Here is a 26,853-nt window from a genome sequence, read left to right on the forward strand (position 1 = left end):
CCATTGTCGAAAAAAGATTTTAATTCATTTATTAGAAAGAAAAAAACACTACATAACACTTTCATACAAGTGTATCTTGTGGAATGAATTAATATGAAAATATACTTCTATTACAGCATACGCATTATGTCCGAATTTTATCCTTTCTCTTTTCCCTGAACAATCGTCTAAGTACACCTACTTGAATGACGCCGACAGTCACTAATATGATGCAGTTAACAACAGACCACCACTGCACCCTGTAATTGTTACTCTCCGCTGTGTGCCTGTGACGTGACTCGCGTGCCTTGAAGTGTTGCTGACTGTTGATAGCTTTGTTTAGGTTAGTCCTGATAGACGACAATGAGTCCTATATGTAAAGACAGTGGTAATGGCATCCATATTGTAATAAGATGACAAACAAGAATAGGGCCTCAAAGAAAATACCCAAGTGGCCCTACAAATAACTAGGTGTGTAGCTGTAGAGTTTAAGGTTAGCTAGCACATAGTAACCTTAAACTCTACAGCCACACACCTAGCTATTTGTAGTGCAACTGAATAGTAAACTTGCTTACCAGCATGTCACTTAGTTTGATGTCAAGTTCAACCACCATAGCATCTTTGTCAGTAGCAACAGGCTCAACAATCTCTGCAGCTGCTTGAGGATCATAGACCAGTAGATCAAAGTAAACCACTCTATCTGAAAACAGGCTGTGTGTGTTGTCCATACAAAACTGGTATGTTCCATCTACACCGACTTTGTCTATAGTGTGAAGATTGTCCATTTTGCGTCTATCATCTACAAGTATTCTTCCATAAGGATCCATTATTTCAAAATCAATGTCTAGTTCACCACCTTGTAGAACCTACATAAAAATATTGGAATTGAACATGTTAGTGGCTAGGAAATCTCCACTAAACAATTTAAACTGTTAACACATTTTATTACTACTAAAATTCTACCTTTTTAAAGTACGTATGTAGCAGCCTCATTTTTATGTAAAAGGCCTCCCTTCACCACACACCATTGGATTGCACTATTGTCATTTATTGCAGTTCATGCTTCTTTAAAACCCCACAAACATGATCCATTCACAAATGTAAATTTTGGACATCTGGCACGTGATGCTAGACCCTACATTTCTTATTTTTGCCTAGTAAAGGAGGATATGCTAAACTTTTATTAAGCTTTCAAGCCGAAGTAACACTACAATATATCCCATTATCCAAACTTCTACTGGAGGGCTTAAACTGGAAATCGGGAGATTTTCTGTCAAAATAATTTTGCTGTAAATACGATTGTACTTTTGCACACAACCTGTACAATACAGTAAGTATTTATCACTGGATATTGCATCTGAAGTCAAAATGCCATTATCTGTTTAGAATGTTGGTGCTTCATGAAGCCGACACGTGTCTCATGCACCACCAGCATATACAAGACTGCAAGATACACTTCATTACAAGTGCCCAGAATGGAGTGGAAACTGTGTTCATAGTGTTTGTCTACAATGGTATACCCATAGGTTGATCCTGTTCCAAGATGCAGGCACAGTAATACAGCATACATCATTTCACAGACTTTGCCTTCTGCATGCATCCCAGTAATAGCGTTGAAATAGTAGTCGATATATATCAAGCTAAGGTAGGGTCTGCAATCCGAAAAATCGACTTTTACAAATTTATCCCCCTACCATTGTGGGATGTTCATTGTAGTATTCCATTGCTAGATCTACCATGAAACCGGAGGCATGATTGTAGTATAACGATTTTAGTATCTTGTGAATGCAGAATTTATTTTTAAAATTTTGGGCTCCACACAAAGGACTGGATAAAACTTCCTACCTAGCTAGATATTATCTAGTTATTGTAGTAAAAGTATGCACAGTAATAAGCAAATGATCTGCTGGGTTCCAGGCACAGGGTTGCTTTCTTAGAAAACACACACACACACACACACACACACACACACACACACACACACACACACACACACACACACACACACACAAATTTCGATTTCAAACTGCCCTACCAGCCAAGACAAGATAAGCCAACTCTTCTTCACAGTGATGTGATAAGGTTGGATGCATAGTCTATCTATGCTGTTAGTCTGGAAAGGATCTGAGACTTCTTACCATCTGGGTGAAGAGCATCAAATATTGTGTGTCATTGCATGGGATTTTCTCAATGGTGCCAAGTACTTCTGATGCCACATTCTAGTCACCTGGTAGTAGTAGTAGCAGTTGGTATTACTGTGATTTCATATGATGCAGTATACCAGCAGCTCACCAAGAGCTCCACCTAGTTTGAATCGAAAATCAAAGATTTGGTGCTTTATTTGGTTTGTTTTGGAATATTTTGCAACATGATAGGATGATTTAGTAAAGATTGGAAGCTGCTGTGGAGCACGAGAGGTGAAATCAAATTTAGCTACCTCCTGTGATGCAGAGCTAGTAACAATGCATGGAAGCTGTGGATGAAATAATTGATAACCGCTGCTACCAAACCTTCAGGGACATCTTTTGCCATAGTTCTAGTCAATAATTGACCACTGTTGCGGCTGCAGAAGCACTGGAAACGGCTAGAAAGCGTGATATAATTCTTTAATGCAGCAGAAAATTTCGACGCTCATCACCCAGGTGGTGAGAAGCCTATTTTCCAGATTAATAGCATAGATAGACCATGTATCCAACCATATGAGGAAGAGCTGGCTTCTCTTTCCCTGGGTGATAGGATAGTTTGAAATTGAAAATTCTTATTTCTTTGTTAGTTTTTTCAAAGAAAGCAACCCTGTGCCGGGCACCCAGTGAATCGTTTGCTTATTACCATACTTTTTAACAACAACTCTGGAGAAGATCTGCAAGTTTCATTCAGTCCTTTGTGTGGAGCACGAAATTTTAAAATAAATTTTGCATCTCTTGAGATACTAACAATGGCATTTCTGCGAAGACAGCAATCGTGCCTCCAGTTTCATGGTGGATCTAGCAACGACATACTACAATGAACATTCCGCAATGGTAGGGGGTCGATCTGTAAAAGTTGATTATTCGGATTGCGGACCCTACCTAAGTGAACATGCAATCACCCATTTAAAGCGCATTCAAGAACAACATGTGACTAGCACAAAACAACGGCTCACAAAGTATCACAGAATTGCATTGCAATTATAAATTAAGCACCTGATATTCCAAGTCTATTTCTCCTTCAGCAGAAATTTCCTGATAGAAACAATCCTTCGAACCAGCTGGCACCCTGTACGTCATGGTCACGTCCACTGCCTGCGACAAGGCCAGTATACTCAGCAACAGAACTATTATCCTTCTCATGGCCATCATACATAAGATTCAACGATACATTTAGAAGATGTCATCAGCAGAACCTATTATGGTATACAAGAGACAATGGAATCACGTGCGCACGTTTAAAAAACTTTGGTTATTTTATATTTAATAACCGATCCTAAACACTTTGTAGCAGAGTTTGTGCTGAGAATCGATGCACCCTATACGGAAAGAAAAGGTAAAGGAAAACATAAAATGTGCTCTTATAAATTCGCGCATGCGTTCTTCGTTATGCACCTATCAATGTATTGCCCCACCACCCCCCCTCGGGCGTAAGTGGGGCTTTACAGGGGGAATTAACACGAAACTGCTGCCCCACTATGGGGCATTTGACGATCGTTCAGTAAGCACCCAAATATTTTTTTGTTGTAACTTCCTTCGCTATGTCAAATCCCGAGTAAATTCCGCGTTGCAACTGGGGCCAACGGTGGGGATTTGACACGATAGGTTTGCCCTACTATGGGGCATTTGACATTCGGCTGTGTCAAATCCCCACTATAGCCCCATATATGCCCGAGGGGGGGGGGGGGGGGGGGGGGCAGTGGGGCAATACATTGATAGGTGCATTACACAGCCTGTGAAGTCACAGATAGAATTATGTTGACTCCAGCGTGAAATTTGTTCTATATACCCACTCCAGTGAGTACATACAATCACTATAGCTATATTTATGTAACTATTCCTGTGAAGGATTTACAGAAACAGGTTGCATAGAGACTTGGATAGGAGTATCTACGTAGGGTCCTTTTTGTTGCTATATTGTTTCCAGCTTATGGCTTAAGATGTGACTGAATAATCGTATATGAGCTGTCCTGATTTTTCAGTGATATAAATGTGTGTACATGCACTAATGGCAGTGGGACATGTCCAATGATTATCAAGGTGTTCTATTAGTGAGGTGTCCAAGGGTGTAAAACAGTGTACACTAACTGTGGACAAGTGTTCTGATTATCAAGCTGTTGTCATATTTCAGGGAAAATGGAAGCATGGACAAGTGCCATGTCAAAAGATAACACGTACACAGTAAATGTAATGACGTAAATGCTACACACAAACCATCAATTTTAAAGCTTTGGTTTCTGATATGGTTTAAGAGCATTACCTTGCTATTTTATGTAGCAATGCAAATGCTGAATGCTACAATTTTTGTACCAGCAATTAATCCAGTATTTTATGACGCTATCTTTATCATATTAAACTAGAGGTGGCATGGCCTTTCAATACAGGTGACCGCTAAGACAGGTTCCACTGTATATGCACAGTAGCTATTCAGTTGTTGGTGATTGTCACCATGTATAGAATATGTATGTATGTCCTACATGAACACTATAATGGATGTTTGAGCCTGTGGTATTCAAGTGAATTCATGTGTCATGGTTAGCACTCTAGGAGGTGGTGATGTTCATCACACTTCTAGTGAGGTGGTGCAATGAGAGGCACCTCTAAATCACCTGTGACACTTGGCCAGAAGGGTCACTACGAGACCAACTTGGGTGCAGTTCTCAGGCAAGTGGCTACTGGAGGTGGGGGTGAATATTTTACAGGAGCAACTATCAGCCATGAACATAACTACCTAATAGCTGGACCAGATGATGTGCTTTGGAGAAGGGGCCATGGAGCTATGCACGCGTGAAAAGGCTGTTTTCTTTCTTCCTGTCAATATACTCACGGTATGGTGCACTGGCTTTCTTGGTCACACGACACACTACCATGTGTCTTGATGCCTATATGTATAAAATGACAGTGAAATAGACATCTGTTGTTCATTGCTTTATATCAAAAGTACTTTTTAATGTTGTGTACAACTGTTTACATATTATTGTAGTGCATTGGATTTTGTTTCGATAGCCCATTGTACAGTATCAGAAGTCTGACATTCTGCCTATGTTGTAGCACACTGTTTCTTGCTCAAGGTTTTGAAAGGTGTTGGCAATAAATAGCCTTTTTATATATTTAAAGATTGCACCATTTTTTACTGTTGTAGAAAATTTGCTATGTTTCCTGCATGCTTATTAATATTGTTTTATATCACTTCAGTTATCCATATGCTGGTGATGTTACTATCAACATATCACACCTACATGCATCCCTTGCTCACTTTGACATAATGACTGATGAGTTTCAAGCCAAAGTTGTACGTGTGGGCTCTATGGTTGATGTTGCAGACATAATCAGAAGTATTGGAGAACAGGCTCACCAGACTGATATGGTTAATATTATAACTTGTCAAGAACATATATTATGTTTTTTTAATACTTGCAGGTTTGGGGTTCTACCGGTTGGGGTAATCGTTCTTGGTTGTGTACTGATATTAGTAAGGTGAGAGTATGCCTAGGTGGATCCCAAATGTATAGAAACTGTATTAGCATTTATTTTTTTCCTCGTATGAAAGCCACACTTGAATATATGCCTGTCTCAATTATAGGCCAGGGGACTTTTCCTGCATAAATGTCTCAAATGTATGTATGGTTAACTAAGTTCTCTATGCTTACTGTTACAGTAATGGCATTCAACATCACTTGGACTTGTCCAAAAGCTTTTAACATGAGACAATCCAGTAAGGTTTTTATTTAAGGTATTTAAGGTGGCACTAAAGTAATAATGTGAAGCCGTACAGTGCCCATTCATCACAATTAAAATTAATCCACGCAGTTAATGAGCTATTTCAGGGTGATGGAGAACTTCACTTGAGAATCATGCAGTCTACTTCTAAAGGGTTTGTAAGATAGTCTGTAGTGTTGCAGTGAACCATACCAATTTTCGTGGAAACACTCGTTTAATATTGTATCTCTGAAACTCTGAAATTACAAGCTAATTTAAAAAGTAGCTCTCCTAAGACACAACCTAGCGTAGACTGACAGGTTAATAGAGCTGATTCTTTCAAATCTTCGTATTGCTTCACTTTGTTCTATAGTTTCTGTGTTTTTTTGTTTTTGTTTTGTTTGTTTGTTTTTTGCACAGGACCACAAACAGCTGACTCATTAGCCTTGTAAGGCTTCACATAATTACTTCAGCGCAACCTTAATTCTTACCTTGGAATTTCTGATTTGGTACATGCCTGTACCCTTGATTTCTTGGTTTGACATGTGTGTATGTCTGCAAGAGATTTGAGTCTATTTAATAGTTATACCATGGCTGCTTGGGATTTTGCTGACATATACACCCGCAGCCCTCGGGCTTTGGTTGTATATATCAGCAAAATCCCAAGCAGCCGTGGTATAAGTGATATATACCACTTGGGACACACTCACCTAATAGGTGAAAGAACTAACGAGAACTCATCCTTTTTGTTTTATACAGTAGCATCTGAAAATTGATCGTGGTTTTAAAAGCATGGGCTAATAGCCATCAAAACAGTGTCCATACGTTAAAACGTCATTAATACGTTACTATGGTTCAACACGCTATGTTAGAAAACTTGCGATTGTGGGATTGAGTTTATATTGTTATCATTTTTGTACAAAGTTGAGCCAACTAACTTCGCTATTGGGACAGTAAGTAAGTTATTATATTAAGTTAAGGTCTTAGGACTGTAAGTTACTAACCTATTTCAATGTAGCAGTAGTAGCTTTGCTGTTCCATGGTCTGTTCAAAGGCTGATACGCGGTGGGTAGAAATACGCATCCACAATCGTCCAAACAATTATTTTATGCCTTCATTCTCCTTTAGTAACAACCAACTAGTCTATCTTAGCCTATGTACTAAGTAGTGTTGTTCCAGTATTAAGAAAGTTGTTAGTATACAGGGGCGGATCCAGAGTTTGGAAAGAGGGGGGGCACTTTTCTGAAAAACAGTTGAAGACCAAAAAAAAAAAAAGGTCACGACAATAATAGCTAGTTATCCTTACCAACTATATCACGTCTGTTATGTAAAATAAAATCCTATTTATAGCTTCATAGGTAGGCTACACTGCCTCATGAACATTGTGACTGCTTTATTAGAGTAATTGACTGCTCTATTAGAGTATCTCGATCTTGTATGCAATTTCTTGAAGGGGGGGGGGGGGGGGGGGTGCATTTGCCCCAAATGCCCCATCCTGGATCCGCCACTGGTATAGTATTGGTATTGGTATTTCACCTTGACTTTTAAAGATAGTAAAGTACTAGTATTACTTTTGGTATGTAAATTTTTATGAGTAAGTATTTTAAAGTATTTACTACCACAATTTGCTCTGGCAAAGTGTATGTTGCCAAAATTTATGGTAAGTAGTTAGTACATAGTACCCAGTTAGTAACTATAATTATTGTTCTGGTCTGATCTAGTAAATCTACAGATATTTCTTGTTTCTTCAAATAAATATTTCTCTTTCTAAATTTTTCTGTGTTAATCTGTTTCTCTTTCCCCCGGTAGCATCCCCACCAGTTGAAAAAATCCGCTCTACAGGAGCAGTTGAGGCTGGTACTGCTAAAATATCACAGGCTATTGGAGCTAGTACTGGATAGTGCTTCAGTTTCCGTACCCAATAATCTAATGAATCCATTTTATGCTCTTCAATGGTTGTACTAGCAAGTGAATAATAATTTAACTCCAAGTCATGTTTGTCCGGTGTAGCGCTATTTTCTCTGGATTCTTCTTCTTCGAGTAGCTTACTTACATGTAGTCTACTAAGATGCTTGAACCGTTTTGCTTGAGGCTCCCCTGAGTCAGAACGGCTAGGGATTGGGTTAGTTGTGGGATTTCCTTCAATCTTTGTCTCTGCGGGTACTTCACACTGGTCTTGGTGGGAAATTAGTTGCTTTATAAATACTTGAGCTAGCTCTTCCTGTTGTTTTGAAAGAACATTCTTATAAGCTGGGTTAAAGTATGTAGATATAATGTATACAGAGTCAAACATGTCAGATTCTGCATCCATTACAAACTTAAACCTTTTCTTCATATCAGTTAGCATTTTGTCTGCCATTACTGTTACTGTTGACCCTGATTTCTTCATCTCTCTTAGATGCAATTTCAATTCTTTAAGAACTGCATGGTATCACCATTGCTATTGTAGTTGTGTCCTCTGCACTAGTAATGTTTGTATGATGATGAAATGGCTCCAAAATCTTTTCAATTACCTGTAGCCTTTTCCGTTCACTTGAACTTAAAACTTAAACCTTCCCACTCCAGTTCTTCTAAAACTTCTAATAAGTGTGGTTTAGCATCTATCATTCAACTTATCATTAGAAATGTCGAATTCCATCTAGTCGGTACATCATTTATTAATTTTCCCAGCCTTGTTGACAAGCTTTTCTGTCATTTTATAGGATTTGTTGCACCGACTCACTAACTGTCTAGCTTTCTTTATAGTTGTATTGGATGATATTACACAGGAATTGACCACTAGTTGTAAAGTATGCATGAAGCATCCTAGTCTTTTGAAATTCTCAGCCGTTAGGGTTGTCTGGTGAATTTCTTCACCCACTTCAAAGTCTGTCACACTCTCTTCTATAGCAGTAATGGTTCTTGATTCCAAGTCGTCATCTGAGTCAGAAGAATGGTGACTTTCCATGCTTTCTTGGCTGGGCAATGTGTTCAAGATGTCACCTTCACCATCATCAGAATGATCATTATCAACTTGATCTGTGCAATGTGGCTTAACAAAAGCAACCATATTGCTTCCATTATCAGTTAGTATTTTAAACACCTTAGTCTTGGGAATATTCCATTGTTGTAACACATTATTGAAAGTCTGGGCTATTCTAATAGCTGTATGGGGAGATGGGAAAGGTTCCACACCTAGAGTAACACCATGCCTTTTGTGGTCAGCTTGTGAGAAACAATGTGCTGTGATACCTAGAAATGATGCAGTCATGCCTTTTTTGGTCCAATTATCAGCACAAAGATTTATCCTACTGGCACTTTGTAAAACTAAATAATATTGATCTTTGCTTTTAACTCTTGAGCAATTCCTTCTATTTCTTTACTTAACCCTTTTCTTCCAGGTGGCTAATACTGTTTGTCCATTTCTAAAAGCAGTTCTCTAATTTCCAAATTATCAACTAAAGATGTTGCAACATTTGATGTGCCAATGAAAACAGCTAATTTTTTGTAATAGCTTTATACTTTCTTGGTGATTTGTCATACACCATATCACTCTTAAATTCTGATAATTTCAGCTGCTTTGATTTACTAAAAGAAGAAGAAGCAATAGAATCCAGTTTCTTTTATTCCATTTTCTTCTTTTCTTTGTCCTCTTGCTCAGCAAGTTTTGAGAACTCATTTTTATGATGGGATTTTAGATGTGACTTAAGATTTGTAGGGTACTTTCCTTTAATCCTGTGATTGCAAGGTTCTTTCCCTTCCTCCTTATCCACCAAAACTTGACACAAACTTATATCCAGAGCTTTGTCACAACTAGGCTACTAGGTAACCTCTGCTTTGCCATTTCACTAACAGCTTCCACCTACAATAAACTCCAACTCCAACAGTTTCAGTTAGCAAAGTGAACTAAGCAATTTTTGTGCTCTCCTTATTCCTTAAATTCTGATAGATCAAATAACATGGGCAAAGTGACTGTTGGGTTAAGTAATACCAGAGGATATAAAGGGCCTAATGGCTTTGAAAAGACTTTTTCATAAGTTTAAAAACATGCTGATTACTGATAAATGAAAACTTGTCATTGAGTCAGCAAATCACTTAATACTTACTAAGTCTTGATGAAGCAATTATAAGTAAAGAGTAAGTATTTAGTATCTAACCATCCCTTTACTAAAGTATTGAGTATCTCTTTAGTAAATCATCCAACATGTGGTATAGTATTAGTAAGCAATACTAACAGAAAAAAGGCTATACTTTTCCCTAAGTAAGTATTAGTAAAAGTATACCAGAACAACACTAGTACTAAGCTTAGCAACTACCACAAAAACAAATCCCACAATGCAAAGCTCTATGTCGCTCAATATAACGAGTCAAAGCGTATCGTTTCTTTGAACTGGCTGGGCATCAAAGTCATTGGCAAACCACTTTCCTATGATATTTCCCTGGCAATATGCGAGTTAAACACCGAGTGGCGCCTTTGAACGCCCACGCTAAAGTGGTATATTTTTAGATAACTTCATTCAGATTATTCTTTTGAGAACAATAACATAGAATTTGTCTTACTCTAGCATGAAGCATTTCTACTAAGCTTCTCTAGTGTCAACTCCTTCAGGTACCACAATGGTCTGTGTAATCTCTCCAGTAATTGTGTTCATGCTATGCATGTCTTTTTGTAACAGTGCTCAAGTAATGCTAGCTGTGTGTTCCTTACAACAATACTGATGATGTCACTCTCTCAATTAACTGCTACCATCCCATGGGTACCAGCCAAAGTTTTGAAAGTCAGTGAGTTCATTTTGTTAGAATGCATTTTTATTGTATTTGCCTTTTCCATTAGAACTTCCACAGTATTGCTCATTTCTATAAAACTGCTGATAACTGTTTCACAGAATGTAGTAATGTAGAACCAGGAGCAGCTGTTACTACTGGTATAGATGTTGATGATTTAGTCCGTGATTCTCTTAGCAAAGCTGAAGTGTACTCTTCACCTAATCACCATCAACAATCACCACTTCTTCAGTATACATTTACAAGTACAACGGGAATGTCCCCAGTACTTGGTGATGCAGACAACAGAACGGGCCATACTAAACCAACAGGCAGCCAAAACAGATGGCATAATGATGCTGGTCATTTGATCATCATCAAAATGTTATTAGAGGAAACGTATCTAGAAGTGCATCAAGAGCCAAGACTCCATTGAAAGCTGTAGATGTTGACATAAACAATACAAGTTATTCCTTGCAGACTAATGACAGGACTATGGTTAGAAACCCTAAAACTGTCAGTGATTATGAGAGCCATGATCAATACAAGGAATATGCTAGTAGTAGTCTGCCAGGGATTATGAGACAGACAGCAGGAAATTCCAATGTTGTATCCCTTTTTGGGTGTTATGGTACACGACAGGTATGCTTGTACTGTGCATAGACAGTTTACAGAGTTAGCATGTTCATTCAAGCCATTGTTTATGTGAATTCTGTAATGCTGGTGTTAGCATGTTTGTTTACCTTTTAGAAGACTGTACGCGAAAGTGATCAGGTACCAGCTGACAACTGTTCTAATAGAGGTATGTAAGTGTTTTTTAGTTTTGTCAAGAGTATGTGTACTGTAGATGCGTTCATCTTCTCTCCAAACTTGTGAAAAAGATTTTCAAGAACAAGCCTCCGTACGGATGACTTTCATTGTGTTATTGCTTGTGAATATTTTACTTACATATTGTGAAAACAACAACATCTGTTATTTCATTTCTGTCTATAGCTATACACATTTTCTGGTATAAAGTTAGGGTGATAGTCAAAATTGGAGATATGGAATGAGAAAAAGCTTTTAAACAATTTTTTTTTATTACTTTTAGCCTAGACAGGTGAAATATTATAATTGAATGCTGTAGATCTGTGTGTAGATTAGAGATGCAACAATACAGTGTGTAGATGTATCGATGTATTGCCTCTGGTGTATCACGATACAGCAGTATATTGCGCGATACAAAGCGGAGTCTAATGGTCTATGTTATTGTTTTTTTTTGTTTTTTTTAAAGAGAAACAAGTGAGGTAATTTTTCTTTTAGAAGCACTACATATTACGCAGTTTAACCACAATGTACAATAATTTGATTGTCAAACATGTTAAGCCACAATATGTGATAGATTATATCAATACAGTTTGACTTTTTATTGATACAGTGATATTGTTTTAAAATGATATGATATGGGTTATATCGCTGCATCTCTAGTGTAGATTAATTTGACATTTCTGCGATAGTTTTGTGTTCAGGCTGTTTCTGTTATACAGTGAAACCTGTGTACTGAGGTTGTTCGCAGCTATACCTGCATGAGGAACATCTCCATCTGTAGGATGGTTCTTGTAATTACATAGGCTAGTTCAGTATATACGTAACAGTTGGTGTAGTTAGGTGGACTCAGATATGCATGCAGTTGTTCCAGCATTTCCATTATTGGTAGCTTTCAAACTACTATTTACCTGGCACAACCATAAATTAACTTCAATATTTAGTGCATCTCTGTCAGGGGAAGCTTTCAACAGACTGGAAAATGATTTTGTGGTGTCAGTTTATAAGAAAGGCTCTCACAGTTGCAAGTGTTAGCATTGCAACTGCTAAGATTGGTCTCAACTGCTAAGAGTACCAGCATTGCAACTATATATTATTTAGTTCAAGCATTTTGCAGCAAATGTGCAAGTTATAAGAGGTGGCACTAATGTAACACTACGTGGATAAAATTTCATTGTAGAAAGGCTTTTGCTTCACCTTTGACAGTTTTGCTATTATTGTTAGCATGTTTCTTCCAAGTTAAATGTTCATCTATCACTACCCACAGGTATTTAGCCAATTTGTATGTTGTAACTATTTACTGACTATAGACTTGATAACAATGCTTTATGTATAGGTCTTTTTTCTTGCCACTTCCTTTCATCAAGTAACCAGTTTTGTCCATGCCACCACAATGAAGAGGTATGAAACTGCTCAAAAGTGAGTCCTTTAGTGAGGAGGTCCGCTGGATTGTCATCGGATGAACCATGCTGCCAGGTGATGTTTGGAATTGACTGGTTAATCTCTTCCACTTGATGTTTGATAAACTGAGGTAATTACCTAGCTAGATGGATTCATTTAGATGAATTGAACTTTATTTGTATTTTCCTAGTTTTCTGGAGTGAGAAGATCATTATGGTATGGCTTGTTTCTGTGAATAAGTACAATAGTGTCCATTTTTGAGCGAATATATATATAAAATTAATTGGCAAGATTTTTGTTTTGCCAATCCTAAATAGCACTGCTAGCTATAGTCTGCATGATTTTTTATTTGTGTAGCTAGAACTCATAGAAACAGTACAAACACAGTTAATTAATTTAGTCTGTAAAGAAGAGATGAGATAAATTGGCAACTAATGAATCTACATAGCTACACAATTTATTTAATGGCATAGAGTAAATCTAGCATAACTCTGTGTCCACGAGTACCTAGCTAAGTGTTGAAAGCATGTAGATAGCTAGCTATTATAATTATGGTGAAAGGGTAAATGAATACTGTCAACAATATAATTATATTTTAAAGCACATTCTAGTATGCATGCCGGTCTCACTCGTGTGTAAGTGTCACTGTATGGAAGTTACTGCCCTCACCACTCTAGCTATAGTACCAAAAGCGAACGTGCATGAGAATAAAAGTCATGAGTGAATCAGGCATTGAACCCTGACCATTAATTCACATATTAAAGCATGCATGCTCACTACGACATAACAATTTTTTTCCCCGGGCTGGATGGACTGCCCTTGCCTACCACCCCCAGCACAAAGAAAGCACGTGCTGGACAACTGAATAAAAAGGACCAGATTGCTAAAAGTTTAAAAGTCCCTGTACTCATCAATGCGGCCCATCTCAGGAGAGGCATCAGAGGAGCGATGCGAGATGGACCTACTTCCACGTATGCACATTGTAGCTGACCGAAGTAAAGAAAAAGACAATGTGCATCGGATAAAAGCCAGAGTCTGACTGTAACTAGTAGAGCCGCGGCGAGATAGATGGTCAGCCAAACGACGGTAGAAAACTATTGCCTCCCTTCCCATACCTCCAGTGGTCGCAAACACAAGGGGAGTGAAGGAGGCCTGCTCAACCTCTCTGACACGGTCACCATACTCATGTTTCTTCTGTGCCTCGTGACGTCGATACAAAGAGGGGACACTGGTGTTGCGGTAGCTCGGTGCATTAGGATGAAACACAAAAAAGGCACTTTGCCGCTGCCCCCAGAATCCCCTAGCATGAATGTCTGCCCTAGCCTCATCCTGACGGTTGGCAGTCTTAGGTGCAATGATCTCCCCAGTAAGTGGCTGTAAAGGTGGCTCAAGGGCCACACCATGACATGTCTTGGAAAGCCACTCTGCAGTGATGTTTTGCAAAGCATTGTGGCGAACAAATGTGAGGCCTCCATGTCTGCAAATCATAGCATGATCAGCAGAAAATGGGACCCCACAAACACAGTGACTGGGTATGTTCAGGAGCTTCCAGCCGTATCTGAGATGCAAGGCATCCCAAAATTCTTGCTTCATCAGATGGAATCCCTGCTCTGCTAAAGGCAATGCTGTCAGCCAGGCAGAAGCACCCGGTTCACTGTTCAGGTCTAAAACTCTTTGGGATTGTGACGAAAGATTAGATTTGATCGTAGGAGCCCCCCCCCCCCCCCCCCCCCCTCAAAGTAGAGCGACGATCCTGATGAATCTGAGCCTTGATAGAACTAACGTCGGGTAGAGGGGCTAGTAGATTCTGAGCAACAATCAAAGATCTCAGAGAGTGTGTGATTTTGATAGATGCAGTAAACTGAGAATCAGCAATGTCTACAGGATTGACAATACCCAAGCCACCTAGGCGGCAGGGTAGAGAGAGCACATCACGCTCTAAGGCAGAACAAGCACCATGACCAGTGAGGGCAGGGATCAGCTTCAAACGGATGGCATCCTCTAGAGGCTGAAACAGGGGCCCGACATTGGGGATGGTCTTCATGATGTATACCCACCGGCCTATCATCCCATGAGTATAACAATCAACTACATGGTGCTACATTAAATCCTGTTTTCGTGATCTTCGTATATAATTGCGCATGCGCAACCTTATTGCGTAATCTTGCACCTCACGTGCTGATCTGAGCCCTATAAATTGGCCACCTTGACTCGACCCGCCACCAGAACACGGTAAGGTCGCTGATTCCACTTTGAGTGTAATTGGTAGCAACCGTACGCGTATTGGAAAGGATCGCGCCAGGTTTGACGTTGAGTGAATTCATCCGACTGAGTGCGACGTTTCCAAGTATTAGACTAGTCTGTGGCCAGTGGGTGAGTATCTATCTTTACTGTTGTATGTACGCGGCATGTGCAGTCCTTAAGGCCAGAATGGCTTAACAAAACCCGGCTTCTATGTCTTGTAGTCAGTCTACTGTCGATATGACATGGCTCAAACGCTGCCGGGACTAGCCGCACTTCATGTCAGAATCGTTAAGGTCGGCGTAGAACCATGCTAGAAGGTGCATGCATGTTCAGTTCACGGCTAGATAAAATAGTAGTCAATGCCGTCTGCCTCATGATTCAAGGTGTCTTCAGTGCCATTTATAGCAGCTCACAGCCAGTGTCATTCGGCTACTATAAGCTCAGTAGAATGTTGTATTAGCTTAAGCGGACTGCGCTCTGTGTAGCTATCATTGAAAAATTAGCTGATGTATGCATGTTGTTTATGAAAACGTGAAAGGTCACTGTTGTTTGTTGTGACAATTGGAACATGTTGGTTATCAACAACAATCCTTAGACATTAAGAATACTTTAGACGACTCCAAATAAATTCTCTGTTTCCCGTCCACTGCCCGCATCTGGTTACTGTCAGCCCATTATTCCGTATTCTTCCATTATTTTCCGGTTATTCTTGCATACTGACAGGCTCAGAAAAGCCATCTTGAAACAGTGTCAGCAGTGCTATCGAGTTGACGCAAACTTCACGTTTGTACTATTTTTGCAACTTGAAAAGGAAGGAACAAGCTTAAGCATGCTCTTATGTAGCTTTCATGGTTGTGCCAGGTAAATAATGGCTTTAAAAGCTGCAAAACTTATAATGAAATAATGGAAATGGACCGCCCGCCCACATGCAAATATGCTTGACTCCAGGACGGGAAACAGAGAATTTATTTGGAATGGCATTAGGGTACCCCACATCAACTCGTCAGTCATTTGTGAACCATCATGACTATCTAGAGGTTACTACAGTACTACGTACATATTATAATGTGATTATATTGTTTATAGGAATGTCCAGATCCCCATCGCCCACAGGAACTGGTGCAGACGGCAGTAGCCGTGCACCTGATCCCACTGGTGAGTTAAATCTAATGTGTGTGTGTGTGTGTGTGTGTGTGTGATAGTTAATTGTATTGTGGGACAAGCATATCAAGAAGTTTGCGGACATTTGCTACACTTTTGTTGATGGTAAAAATGCCAGCTGGAACAGGCATGTCCAATGCATTTCGATTGAAGAACCGTTAAGAATTAAATTTATTATCGTGTACCACCTACCTCAAGTCTGTTAGTAACTTTCCTAGCTTAATACGTGTAGAGCAACTCACTGCAAGTACAATAATGCCAAAGAAATCCGTTTCACAGAAATTTGGCACGTAAAAATAACCTAAACTGACCCAGTGTAGCAAATTTCCCCATAAATTTTGTGTTGGGCGTTTCGGGAGCATGCAATAAAGGGCTTAATAACCTGCGACACATGATAGATACCTCAGATTCTAAACCAGATTTAGAAAGAGCAGTGAACAGTGATTAAGATGAGCTATAGCAAAAGAAATTCAGAGGAAATTTAAGCGTGTCATGTTAAGGTTAATTGAAAAGAACTCACTTTCTATGGCAAATTGTATGGCAGATATTTGGAAGGGAATGTTCTGAGCTATTTCAATGTCTTGAAAGCCATTGAAATAGCTTGCAGCCTTCACTACATAGTATTACAATGAAACAAAAGCACTGTGAATTAGTTCTGCAGGTTGGTTTGGGAAAATTACAGTGTTTTGTGATTAAGCAAAATAGTGTCCGTGCCATGTAGCAAACTTCTTTATATGTAATTTTTTGAACCACATTTAAATCAGAGGCAACTAAGTGGGATTAATCTCTACATGTTAATACAGACAGAATATGGCTTTTAAAGTTGTGCTCAAAGTTAAGTTGTGTTCAAATTTCTTATAATATTAATCGTCATCTTTGTTAATATACGTATGTACTGTTTTACTATGTAGCCCCCACCGTGACATGTAGTGCCACCAGTGGTAAGTTGATAAGCTTTACCTATAATGTACTGTAAGGATATAATTTCACCATCATAGGATCGATGACGTCGTCATCAGGCAGTGGGATCCATGGTATGTTTAAATGTTTTCTCTGTCCTGTATTTGTTGTGTGTACATGTACATGTGTTTGTGTATGCATGTGTATGCGTCCTTCCTTATATGTGGATGTTTATTTATAATGTGTTGCTTTACTATGTTGTACTTTGAATGGGAAAGTGTCAAAGTGTGCTATTATTACACTTTGGGTTATAGACATGTCCAAAGTTTAGGAATAGGGATTGCTGAATAAATCCACAAATCAAACTGGAAAGATCAACAAGTATTGTGGTTATATCAAATAAACCCAATATTTAACTTTGCCAGCGTATGTACTTTGGTACTTTTGATGACACATGATCCTTGTTGGTTTATGAATTTTTCAGTTTCATAATTGTTACCTGCTGAGCAAAACCAGCTGTTTTCTTTTATTGCTTCTCTGTTAGCTATAGTAACAAAAGAGTGGACAACCAAAGTTTCAGCTTTTAGTGATGAATAGTTTTGCGAGTTATATTGCTAGACAGTTGGAATAGGAATAGGCTCGATTTGTACAACACAGTATGGCAAATAAATTGCAGGAACTTATTTAATTGATCATAATTAACTCAAGACTTGAAACAAGCTACAAAAATGGGTTTGGCTTGGTATGTTCCCCATGAACTGGCACATCGATCAAGGTATAGTGTTTTTCCTGTACATTTACGTGGAGACAAAGAAGAAGGCTGTTTCAACAAGTAAATAATGATGGTAAACGTTTTACTACCACATCATAAACAAGCACCCATAACTCACACACTGTGCACTGTGTATGAGCAAGAATTAAAAATAAAGATTTTCTTACTCTCAACAAACGGGATTCTGGTGGCATGTAGGTTTTATTCATTTGAGCTTTGTTTCAGTGCATATAACGAAGCTATTGAAACGTGAGTAAAATTTATGTAGCATACGTATTTTTACCCAGTTTATTTCAATGCTTTTTAATAGCAAAATAGGATTTTGCAATAACGGCAGTTTTTGCTCAGTGGTTCATATTTTCTAATATATATGACCAGATTTGTGAAAAGGGGTCTTCCACGCACATACATTTCTATGAGCTTCAAAAATCATAACTTAGTGTTTAATAAACATATAAACCTGAAATTTATCCCATTCACAAAGCAGTGTTGGAGCTTACCACTGATCAAATTTTAAGTTAATAGCAGCTTTCAGTCTGAAGGTTTAAGTTGTCAAAGTTGGCATATTGGATGTGTGTGGAATACCCCTTTTCACAAATCCAGTCACATATGTCTATTTTGTTTGCATTAATGGATAAACTTGTTAGACACTTAGCTTAGTATAGACTTCAATTTCTAATGAAAACATTAGGTTGAAGATGTGCAATTATACAAGTGCAAGAAAAAATTTGGGATTAAAGTAGGGATTAAAATTCAATCATTCAGTTGTGTTTTGTCTCAGCGGCTTGTTTCAGTGCTTTTTATTGCTGCAGTCCCTACTCATATGGAAAATTCCTATTTTTTTCTTGTACTTGTTTGTGTACTTTTTTGTAAATTTTTATTGAATGACCGTATTTAGTAATTCCCCCCCCCCCCCTGCAATTCTCGAAATACACAGCTAAACATTCCTAAGGATGCGGATTTTTAACAAACCGCTTTAAACAACACATTACCCACAGAAGTATCTTTTCAACTGTTTTATAGTGTGTCTACAGTATTATTTTCCACTAATTCTCTCAGCAAAGTGCCTCAGGGCTGTTCTTACTTTTAGTTCGCGTAAGTACAGGTCACGCCCACTTTCTAGATGACGAGATACACTATACTACGGTGTTTTTCAGTTGTAGTACGCCTGAAAAGTGCTCTGGGAAAGCTACCCATAGAGTCTGTAGAGAGGCACCATATACAACCTGTTTTTAAACTCAGAAAAGAAACCACCTTCAAGCCAAAGCAAACACTCTAATCCTTACGTGTGTAGTGGCAATGTTGAACAGGCAGCAGCATATCCCGAGGTGTATCCCAACATTAAATCACGTGCTTGCTACATTATACTACACGTTTATTCCAATATGTTGGGGCGCTGTGGTGTGCGTGTTTTGATGGAAGCCGTACCCATGAGAGATGGCCACGATAAAGAAGGATCAAAGATAAAACAGTAAGACAGTAGCGCACACATCGTAGGTATTTAATATTGTGAAAGGTTTTTCTCCACAAAATTTGAGGTGTTTCCGCCAAAGAAGCAAGGCTGTAGCTGTGGGTTAACAATTTACATACCAAACTTGTCTGGTTTGCTTTTGGTAGATGGTTTTTTCAGATGGCCTGTATAACCACGTAAGACTTCTGTGTAGGTCTGGGATGTGGTGTCAAGGGCTCAAACACACTGAAAAATGAGCAGGTAGCTTGAGTGTGCTTTGTGAGAGATTTCAGCTTATGGTATCTGCCTCTTGACTGGGTGTTTTGTGGTCAGGTGGTGCCTTCAATTATCATGTTGTAGTCAATCTGTTGCCCATCTTGCCCCTTATTGAGCACTCGTGATACAGCAGCACTGGTGAAAAGCTGGCTCATAAGCTCCAGTATGTACACATCATTTGCTGGTCCTCAGTAAACTCAGAGCAACAATTGCACACTATCAACATTATGTCTGGATCATGTGATCTCACACAAGACCTATCTTGTCTATTGTATGTTAGCAAAATCATGTAACCATATCCCAAACTGAGATGACACCAGCATGAGGTTGTTGCATTATCAGGCTAATAATTCACATCAAACTTGCCTTCTGGTCTGCTTTTCTGTGTAACCACTCCAAATGTTTGTGCAAGACTATGAACACCAGGAATATGGTGTAGAGGATTCCAACACTCTTGTTACGGTACTGATAACGATTCAACTCTAAATAATGCCTGATCGCCCTCTGGGGCGTGCGCACTTAAATATTATTATTCTCATCACACACCCCCCCCATGAAAAGAGGGTTGGTACAACAAAACAAATGGCCTAAATACAATAAAATTACATGAACTGCCTAAAAATGCCAGTAAAACAATAAATTCACACATTACAACAATATTATACCAGTGTCAAAGTCCTCGCGATAATGCATCTGCAACAACGTTGTGCTTTCCTGGGATGTGGTGTATGTTGAGGGTGTACTCCTGTAGCATTAAACTCCACCTCAATAGACGCTGGTTACGATTCTTTACGCGATTAAGGAAAACCAAAGGATTGTGATCCGTGAAAATGTCTATAGGGAACTGGGCTGGTGTTATGTAGAACTCAAATTGCTGTAGAGCTGATATCAATCCCAATGCCTCTTTTTCACTAGTGGAGTAGTTTCTCTGAGCGGCATTAAATTTCTTCGAGAAATAACAGATTGGATGTTCTAACTTGTGTACATCCTCTTGCATCAGAACAGCCCCCATTCCCAAATCACTTGCATCCACATGTATCATGAATGGCTTCTCGAAGTCTGGCATCGCTAGTACTGGGGCTGAGGTGAGAAGCCTCTTTATTTTAGAGAAAGCTTGCTGCTGGTCATCTTTCCACGCAAAGCTGTGTTTCTTCTGAAGGAGTCGGGTAAGAGGTTCAGCCACAACTGCAAAGTTCTTGCAAAACTTCCGATAGAAGCCTACCATGCCCAAGAAACTCATTAGTTGATTCTTGCTACTGGGTCTAGGAAAGTTCATTATTGCCTCTACCTTGGCATGAATGGGTTTAATTCCCCCTCTACCAACAACATGGCCTAAGTAAGTTACACATGCCTGACCAAACTCACTCTTGGCTAAATTGACAGTGAGCTGAGCTTGCCTGAGCCGCATCAAAAACTGCTGAATCCACTGCAGGTGCTGCTCCCAGGTATCACTAAAAATAACGATGTCGTCAATGTACCCTTCACATCCTTCTAGGCCAGCAAGAACTTGGTGGATCATTCTCTGAAATGTTGCTGGCGCATTCTTTAACCCGAAAGGCATCACTTTATACTGAAAGAAACCAGTAGGAGTCACGAATGCTGTTACTTCCTTTGCGCGAGGTGTTAAGGGAACCTGCCAATATCCCTTCAGAAGATCAAACTTGCTAACATACTCGGCACCACCAATCTTGTCTATGCAGTCCTCCACGCGGGGAATGGGGTATGAATCCGCTTTAGTGATCAGATTCACCTTGCGGAAATCAGTGCAAAATCTGTAACTTCCGTCCCCCTTCGGAACGAGCACGCAGGGAGAACTCCATTGACTCTGGCTTGGTTCTATAATATGGTTAGCCAACATGTACTCAATCTCCTGTCTCACCACTTCTAGCTTCAATGGGTTGACCAGATACGGGTGCTGCTTAATGGGACTAGCATCTCCAACATCTACATCATGAACTGCTAAGGTAGTCTGCTTCGGCACATCTGGAAATAAGTCCGCAAACTCCAAGAGCAGGGAAGAAAGTTGAGTCTGCTTGGAAGCTGTAAGGTGCTGCATCTTCACTTCTAATTTGGCTAAAACACCAGAGTTCTTCAGCTTGACGCTATCTCCTGTCATGTCGTTACCCAGAGGGAAATCTTCCCTTTCTGTTGGCTTCTCAACAGCTACCATCAAAGTTGGGTGAACGTCTTGGCTCTGTGTTGGAGCCTTCTCCCAGTACGGTTTCAACATATTGACATGACAAAGGCGACGAGTCTTACGTCTGTCAGGGGTACTGATGACATAATCAACATCATTCACTTTCTTCAATATCAAATAAGGACCAGAATACCTGGCCTGAAGTGTGTGATTCTTAAGTGGCAACAATACCAGAACTTTGTCGCCTACATTGAAAGTGCGTAATTTTGCTTTCTTGTCATACCAGCACTTCATCTTGGTTTGGGCAGATTTCAAGTTCTTCTGAGTGAGTTCGCCAGCAGCTGCAAGCCTGGTACGGAGGGCCGAAACCTGATCCAGCAGGTTTGTGGGAGGTTCTTCTGTAAGCCAGCCTTCCTTCAATAGCTTTAAAGGGCCACGGACTGTCCGGCCAAAAACTAATTCAAAAGGACTGAAGCCCAATGATTCCTGGACAGCTTCTCGCACGGCAAAAAGTAACAAGTGAATCCCCTGGTCCCATTGCTTCTCAAATTGAGAACAGTACGCGCGAATCATAGTTTTCAGAGTCTGATGAAAGCGTTCAAGTGCTCCTTGGGTCTCAGGGTGATAAGCAGAGGATTTGCATTGCTTAATCCATAATTGGTGTGTAACCTGTTACATGAGACTAGACATAAAATTGGAGCCTTGATCAGACTGTATCAGGGAAGGTAGGCCAACAAGGGTGAAAAACTTGACAAGAGACTCAGCTATTCGGGGTGCCTTAATGTTACAAAGAGGGATAGCCTCTGGAAAGCGTGTAAATCTGCACATAATTGTGAGCAAATACTGGTTACCTGACTTAGTCTTTGGTAAAGGACCAACACAATCAACAATGACCTGACTGAAAGGCTCACTACACACTGGGATGGGTTTAAGAGGTGCCACTGGAATCGTTTGATTAGGTTTACCAACCTTCTGACATACATGACAACACTTACAAAATTCGGAGACGTCCTTCCTTAGATGTGGCCAATAGAAATGGGTGAGAATTCTGGAGTACGTCTTGTTGACGCCCAGATGGCCTGCCATGGGTGACTCGTGAGCTAAACTTAGCACTTCTCCTCGGTACTTTCTGGGTACAATTATCTGGTGGACAACCTGCCATTCCTCATCAGCAGGGGCATCTCTTGGTCGCCACTTCCTCATCAGTACGCCAGATTTAAGGTAGAAACATTGTGCTTGACGACCAGCCTCTTCCTCACTAACAGCAAACTGCGCCAACTGGTTAACCTCTTGATCACTCTCCTGATCAGCAATGAGTTGCCTACTAGATACAGGAAGGTTACCTGCATCTTGTACTGTTCCGCGATCATCATCAGTCTGGTCACCTCGATCCTGCAGTACTGACTGACTCTCTACAGCCTGGTCAAGTACATCTTGCGCTATTGACAGGTTGTCTTCAGCCTGGTCATCTCCCTCGTCACTTCCAGTATCCGGCTGGTTGGTAGGTGCACAATTCTGTTGTGCCTGAGCACGTCGCGCTGCTGTTCTTGTCACCACACAAGCTGGGAAAGTGTCCGAAACCCCATCAGTAGTAGGTCTTGAACACAGTATTTGCTCAATGTTGCTAATAACTTGCAAGTCAGGTTGAACCTTGCCGCTTCCCATGTTTTGCCGTTGTCGGATCAGACTTCTGCTGGTGCAAGTGTGCTCATCCAAGGAGTAGGCCTGGATGTAATGAGAGTACCACTTCATCAGATACACCTTCAGTCGGATTTGGTATCTGGCCCCGTAGTAGTAGGAGTCAGACCTAGCTTACCAGTGAAAGGTGTGTCTCTAATCCTGGGCAACGATCTGGCCGGTCTGATGCCTGCTGGAGACTGTCTGCCTTTTGCTCATCGATGTAGGTTTTGATACTATTGGGCAAACAACTCTTAAACTCTTCTACAAGTATGAGCTGGTGAAGCTTCTCAAAATCTTTTACTACTTCTTTAGAAGCACACCAACGATCAAACAAGGCTTCCTTGTCCCTGGCAAACTCCCTGTATGTTTGTTTGTCCTGCTTCCGACAATTCCGAAAATTCTGACGGTAGGCTTCGGGAACGAGCTCATACGCCTTCAAAATAGCCTGCTTGACATTGTCATACTGCCCACTCTGTTCCACACTCATAGCTGAATACACCTCCCTGCCCTTTCCAATAAGCACACTCTGGAGCAAAACCATCCACACATTCTTCGGCCACACCAGACTAGTGGCCACTTTCTCAAAGTGCAGAAAGTACTTGTCTACCTCCTTCTCTTGAAATGGTGGGACAAAGCGGATGTGCTTGCTCACATCAAAGGGTAATGGAGGTCCAGGGGAAGGTGTTGAAGGAGCTACTGTTGCTGCCTCTAATTCTCTCAACTTCAGTTGCAGTGACATTTCCTTCTCACGTACTTCCAACTCGCGAAGCTTCACTCTAGCCTCTCGTTCCCGTTCACGGTCTTGAAGCTCTAGACGCTTCAACTCTACGACACTGGGGTCTACAACTGGGGATTGAGATTCATCGATCTCCTCTTCGGAAACTAGCTCTTCATCTACTAAATGTTGAGTGACTAACCGACAGAGTTCGTTCTTTCTAGTAGACGAAGTGAACGTTAAGTTAATGTAGCTGAGACTTCTTCAGCGACTTTACCACTTGAAGCGAAGGATCGCTAAGAAACGAGTCAACATTGAAATCTGACATGGAGCGAAAGTCGACGATAGAACCCTACGAAAACAAACTGGACCGCAACAAACCAACAGGATGACAAAAGAATACCTTTACAGGTGCCTGTAAACCCGGCACCAAGGACTTTTAGAGGTGGGTTAAGAAAAAAATGGCGGACGCCTTGGAAGAATCCGCTCTGAACAACGACGATATCGGCTTTTTACCGTAGGCAAAGGTTGCAAAGGTTCCAATATAAAATTCTTTTGTCGATAGGTAGGGTTGAAAGGTAGAACATCGACGTATCGTCTCCCGGACAAGCCCCCAAGTTTGTTACGGTACTGACAATGATTCAACTCTAAATAATGCCTGATCGCCCTCTGGGGCGCGCACTTAAATATTATTATTCTCATCACACTCTGGAAGATGAACAAGTAGCTGAACAGCCTATTTCCTGTTTCTGACAGGCTGTTTTGTGGTATGGTGCCTTCAATTATCATCCTTGTCCATTATGTATGTAGTCTAGCTATCTTTTGTCCACCCCCTTGAGGAGCAACGCTCTACAAGGATAAACTCGCTTCATCGATACATGTAGCTACCAGGACTGGTGAGTTAAAACATTAAAATACCTTTTTCTATGAATCAGCACTGCAAACATGGAAAATTTTCCAAAATTAGCATCCCTGTTGTGAAATAATAGTGCAAATGTGGTGGCGTGTCAATGATTTATAGTGTACTGTCAAAATTATGCATTTAATTATTTTCTGCCTCATTGTTGTATTATTGTGCTTCTATCATACAGTACAGTGGGTCCTCAGTTATCCAAACAGCTTTGTTGTTATAGTTAGCCAAAAGTGTTCAGATAAGTGGAATTGTTTGGATAACTGAAGCAAGTGAAATTGTTCAAATGTTCACTGTGTTGCATTAAAATTATGATAACACATTTACTTAATCAACTATTAATTATTTAGATTAATGATTATGATGTGTGTTGTGTATGTACAGCCACCACCTCAGCAATACCAGTCCACTTTGTAACATCTAGTAGGGCTGGTGAGCGCCGTCTTGCGGGTACGTTCAATATTACTTTAGTAATTTTACAAGTATTGTTTGACCTATGCAAGTACAATTACATATGCATGGATTATTATATTTGTATTTATCATAACAGACTGCTTCATGTCGACTAGACAGCTGCATAGAACACCACCTGGTACGTTTATTTACTCTTGTTAGTATGTACACAAAAGTAGGAATTTTCAACTAAAGTAGGGACCTGGAACTTTGATTTTTAAAAAAGTACCCAAGCTGGAGTGGTGCACGATATTGAATCACAGTAAGAAGTGTTATTTCCCTACTGTGCTCAATAAATGCACAGTGGAGATATAACACTTCTTATTGTTTTACTGCTTTTTTCAGTACTTTTTATCAATGTACTATGGTTTCTACCAAGAGTTAATAATAAGAGAGGAGAGTGTCTAATGCTGTATAGTGCTGTAATAGATGATTGTACAGAAGTCAAATGGCTTCATTTCCGTGTATCGTATAGGCTTCTAGTATTTGTTCGTTTCCTTACCGCAATTAGTTTAGCCACACCGTGATGAATCCTTGAGAATATTTGAAGACTGAACTAAAGACTGAGCTGTATGTACAGGGAACAGTGCTCCTTCTATTGAAGAATGCTCAAAGGTAGGGTAACATGGCGACGCAGTGAAAATCCAAAGTGATACTCCACTTTTGGTTCAGTGTTTATTGGTTCTCAGACGCTCTCCCCCAGAGTTATCTTCGAGGTTAACAACCACACTTCTTTACGCAACAGAGCAATGCTCTTCGTGGTGAACTGGAACATCCGAGTTGAACACACGCCCTTGTGTCTGGGATAGCCTTTGTGGTTAAATGCGATAGTATACTAGCCAGTCTGTACGTTACGTGGAAAAGAAGCCGTTTAACTTCTGCGCAATCATCTATTACAAGACCATACAGCATTAGACACTCTCCTCTCTTATTATTAACTCTTGTTTCTACTTTAGTTGAAAATTCCTATTTTTGTGTACTTGTTTATTAACTTTTTTTGTAAAATAGAATTATTGTGACTGGTGAACCCATGCTTACTCATCAAAAGAAAAGTGTTGCGTGTCCTTGCTACCAATTATTGTCAGAAAAGTGAAGCATCTATTACGCTTCGCTGTCAGCCATGTTCAACCTGTTACACAGCATTAAAAATCAAGAACTGTTAGAAAAGCACCTCTGCAAATCAATGGAAAAAAATACTAATCATCCTTTGTGCGCCTCATTCATCTTTGCTGGCAGCGAAAAGTATAGATTTGGCAGTAGCACTTGATGGCTTTCCTTTGTAATAGAAATCATCCGACATGAGATATATGAAGATGACATTACATGTACTGTGGTATGCCAAA

The 26,853-nt window shown here is 40.0% G+C and overlaps 3 protein-coding genes across 3 annotated transcripts; 1 reads left to right on the forward strand and 2 right to left on the reverse strand.

The window, feature by feature from the left end:
• Positions 1-3: 3 nt before the first annotated feature.
• Positions 4-3,401, reverse strand: LOC136254436 (transmembrane emp24 domain-containing protein 5-like). The gene is made up of 3 exons (XM_066047128.1): positions 3,162-3,401; positions 555-845; positions 4-349 (listed from the first exon to the last, which is right to left on the reverse strand). Exons 1-3 carry the CDS (start codon positions 3,315-3,317, stop codon positions 125-127), a joined length of 672 nt encoding a protein of 223 aa, XP_065903200.1. The 5' UTR covers positions 3,318-3,401; the 3' UTR covers positions 4-124.
• A 544-nt stretch (positions 3,402-3,945) lies between these two features.
• Positions 3,946-11,605, forward strand: LOC136254437 (uncharacterized). Its single transcript, XM_066047129.1, has 7 exons — positions 3,946-3,962; positions 5,361-5,532; positions 5,586-5,642; positions 10,520-10,621; positions 10,678-11,249; positions 11,358-11,409; positions 11,455-11,605. Exons 2-5 carry the CDS (start codon positions 5,431-5,433, stop codon positions 11,041-11,043), a joined length of 627 nt encoding a protein of 208 aa, XP_065903201.1. The 5' UTR covers positions 3,946-3,962; positions 5,361-5,430; the 3' UTR covers positions 11,044-11,249; positions 11,358-11,409; positions 11,455-11,605.
• Positions 11,606-22,424: 10,819 nt separating this feature from the next.
• Positions 22,425-24,475, reverse strand: LOC136253684 (uncharacterized). The gene is made up of 4 exons (XM_066046344.1): positions 24,420-24,475; positions 23,569-24,367; positions 22,604-23,477; positions 22,425-22,555 (listed from the first exon to the last, which is right to left on the reverse strand). The coding sequence occupies exons 1-4, from the start codon at positions 24,473-24,475 to the stop codon at positions 22,425-22,427; spliced, it is 1,860 nt and encodes a 619-aa protein (XP_065902416.1).
• Between the last annotated feature and the right edge of the window lie 2,378 nt (positions 24,476-26,853).

This window comes from Dysidea avara, chromosome 4 (genome assembly GCF_963678975.1).
Source record: "Dysidea avara chromosome 4, odDysAvar1.4, whole genome shotgun sequence".
Taxonomy (NCBI): Eukaryota; Metazoa; Porifera; class Demospongiae; order Dictyoceratida; family Dysideidae; genus Dysidea; species Dysidea avara.

What these genes read in the sequence shown, in the direction of transcription:
- LOC136254436 (XM_066047128.1), bottom strand. Translation starts at nt 3,317, where the DNA reads ATGATGGCCATGAGAAGGATAATAGTTCTGTTGCTGAGTATACTGGCC. An exon ending in AAATAGACTTGGAATATCAG is followed by an intron (nt 846 to 3,161) that starts GTGCTTAATTTA and finishes ATTTTTATGTAG; the next exon opens with GTTCTACAAGGTGGTGAACT. An exon ending in TCAAACTAAGTGACATGCTG is followed by an intron (nt 350 to 554) that starts GTAAGCAAGTTT and finishes CTTTACATATAG; the next exon opens with GACTCATTGTCGTCTATCAG.
- LOC136254437 (XM_066047129.1), top strand. Translation starts at nt 5,431, where the DNA reads ATGACTGATGAGTTTCAAGCCAAAGTTGTACGTGTGGGCTCTATGGTT. An exon ending in TGTGTACTGATATTAGTAAG is followed by an intron (nt 5,643 to 10,519) that starts GTGAGAGTATGC and finishes TTTTTGTAACAG; the next exon opens with TGCTCAAGTAATGCTAGCTG. An exon ending in TACCAGCCAAAGTTTTGAAA is followed by an intron (nt 10,622 to 10,677) that starts GTCAGTGAGTTC and finishes CTTTTCCATTAG; the next exon opens with AACTTCCACAGTATTGCTCA.
- LOC136253684 (XM_066046344.1), bottom strand. Translation starts at nt 24,475, where the DNA reads ATGTCAGATTTCAATGTTGACTCGTTTCTTAGCGATCCTTCGCTTCAA. An exon ending in CCTTCGCTTCAAGTGGTAAA is followed by an intron (nt 24,368 to 24,419) that starts GTCGCTGAAGAA and finishes TTCGTCTACTAG; the next exon opens with AAAGAACGAACTCTGTCGGT. An exon ending in TTTACCAAAGACTAAGTCAG is followed by an intron (nt 22,556 to 22,603) that starts GTAACCAGTATT and finishes CACGCTTTCCAG; the next exon opens with AGGCTATCCCTCTTTGTAAC.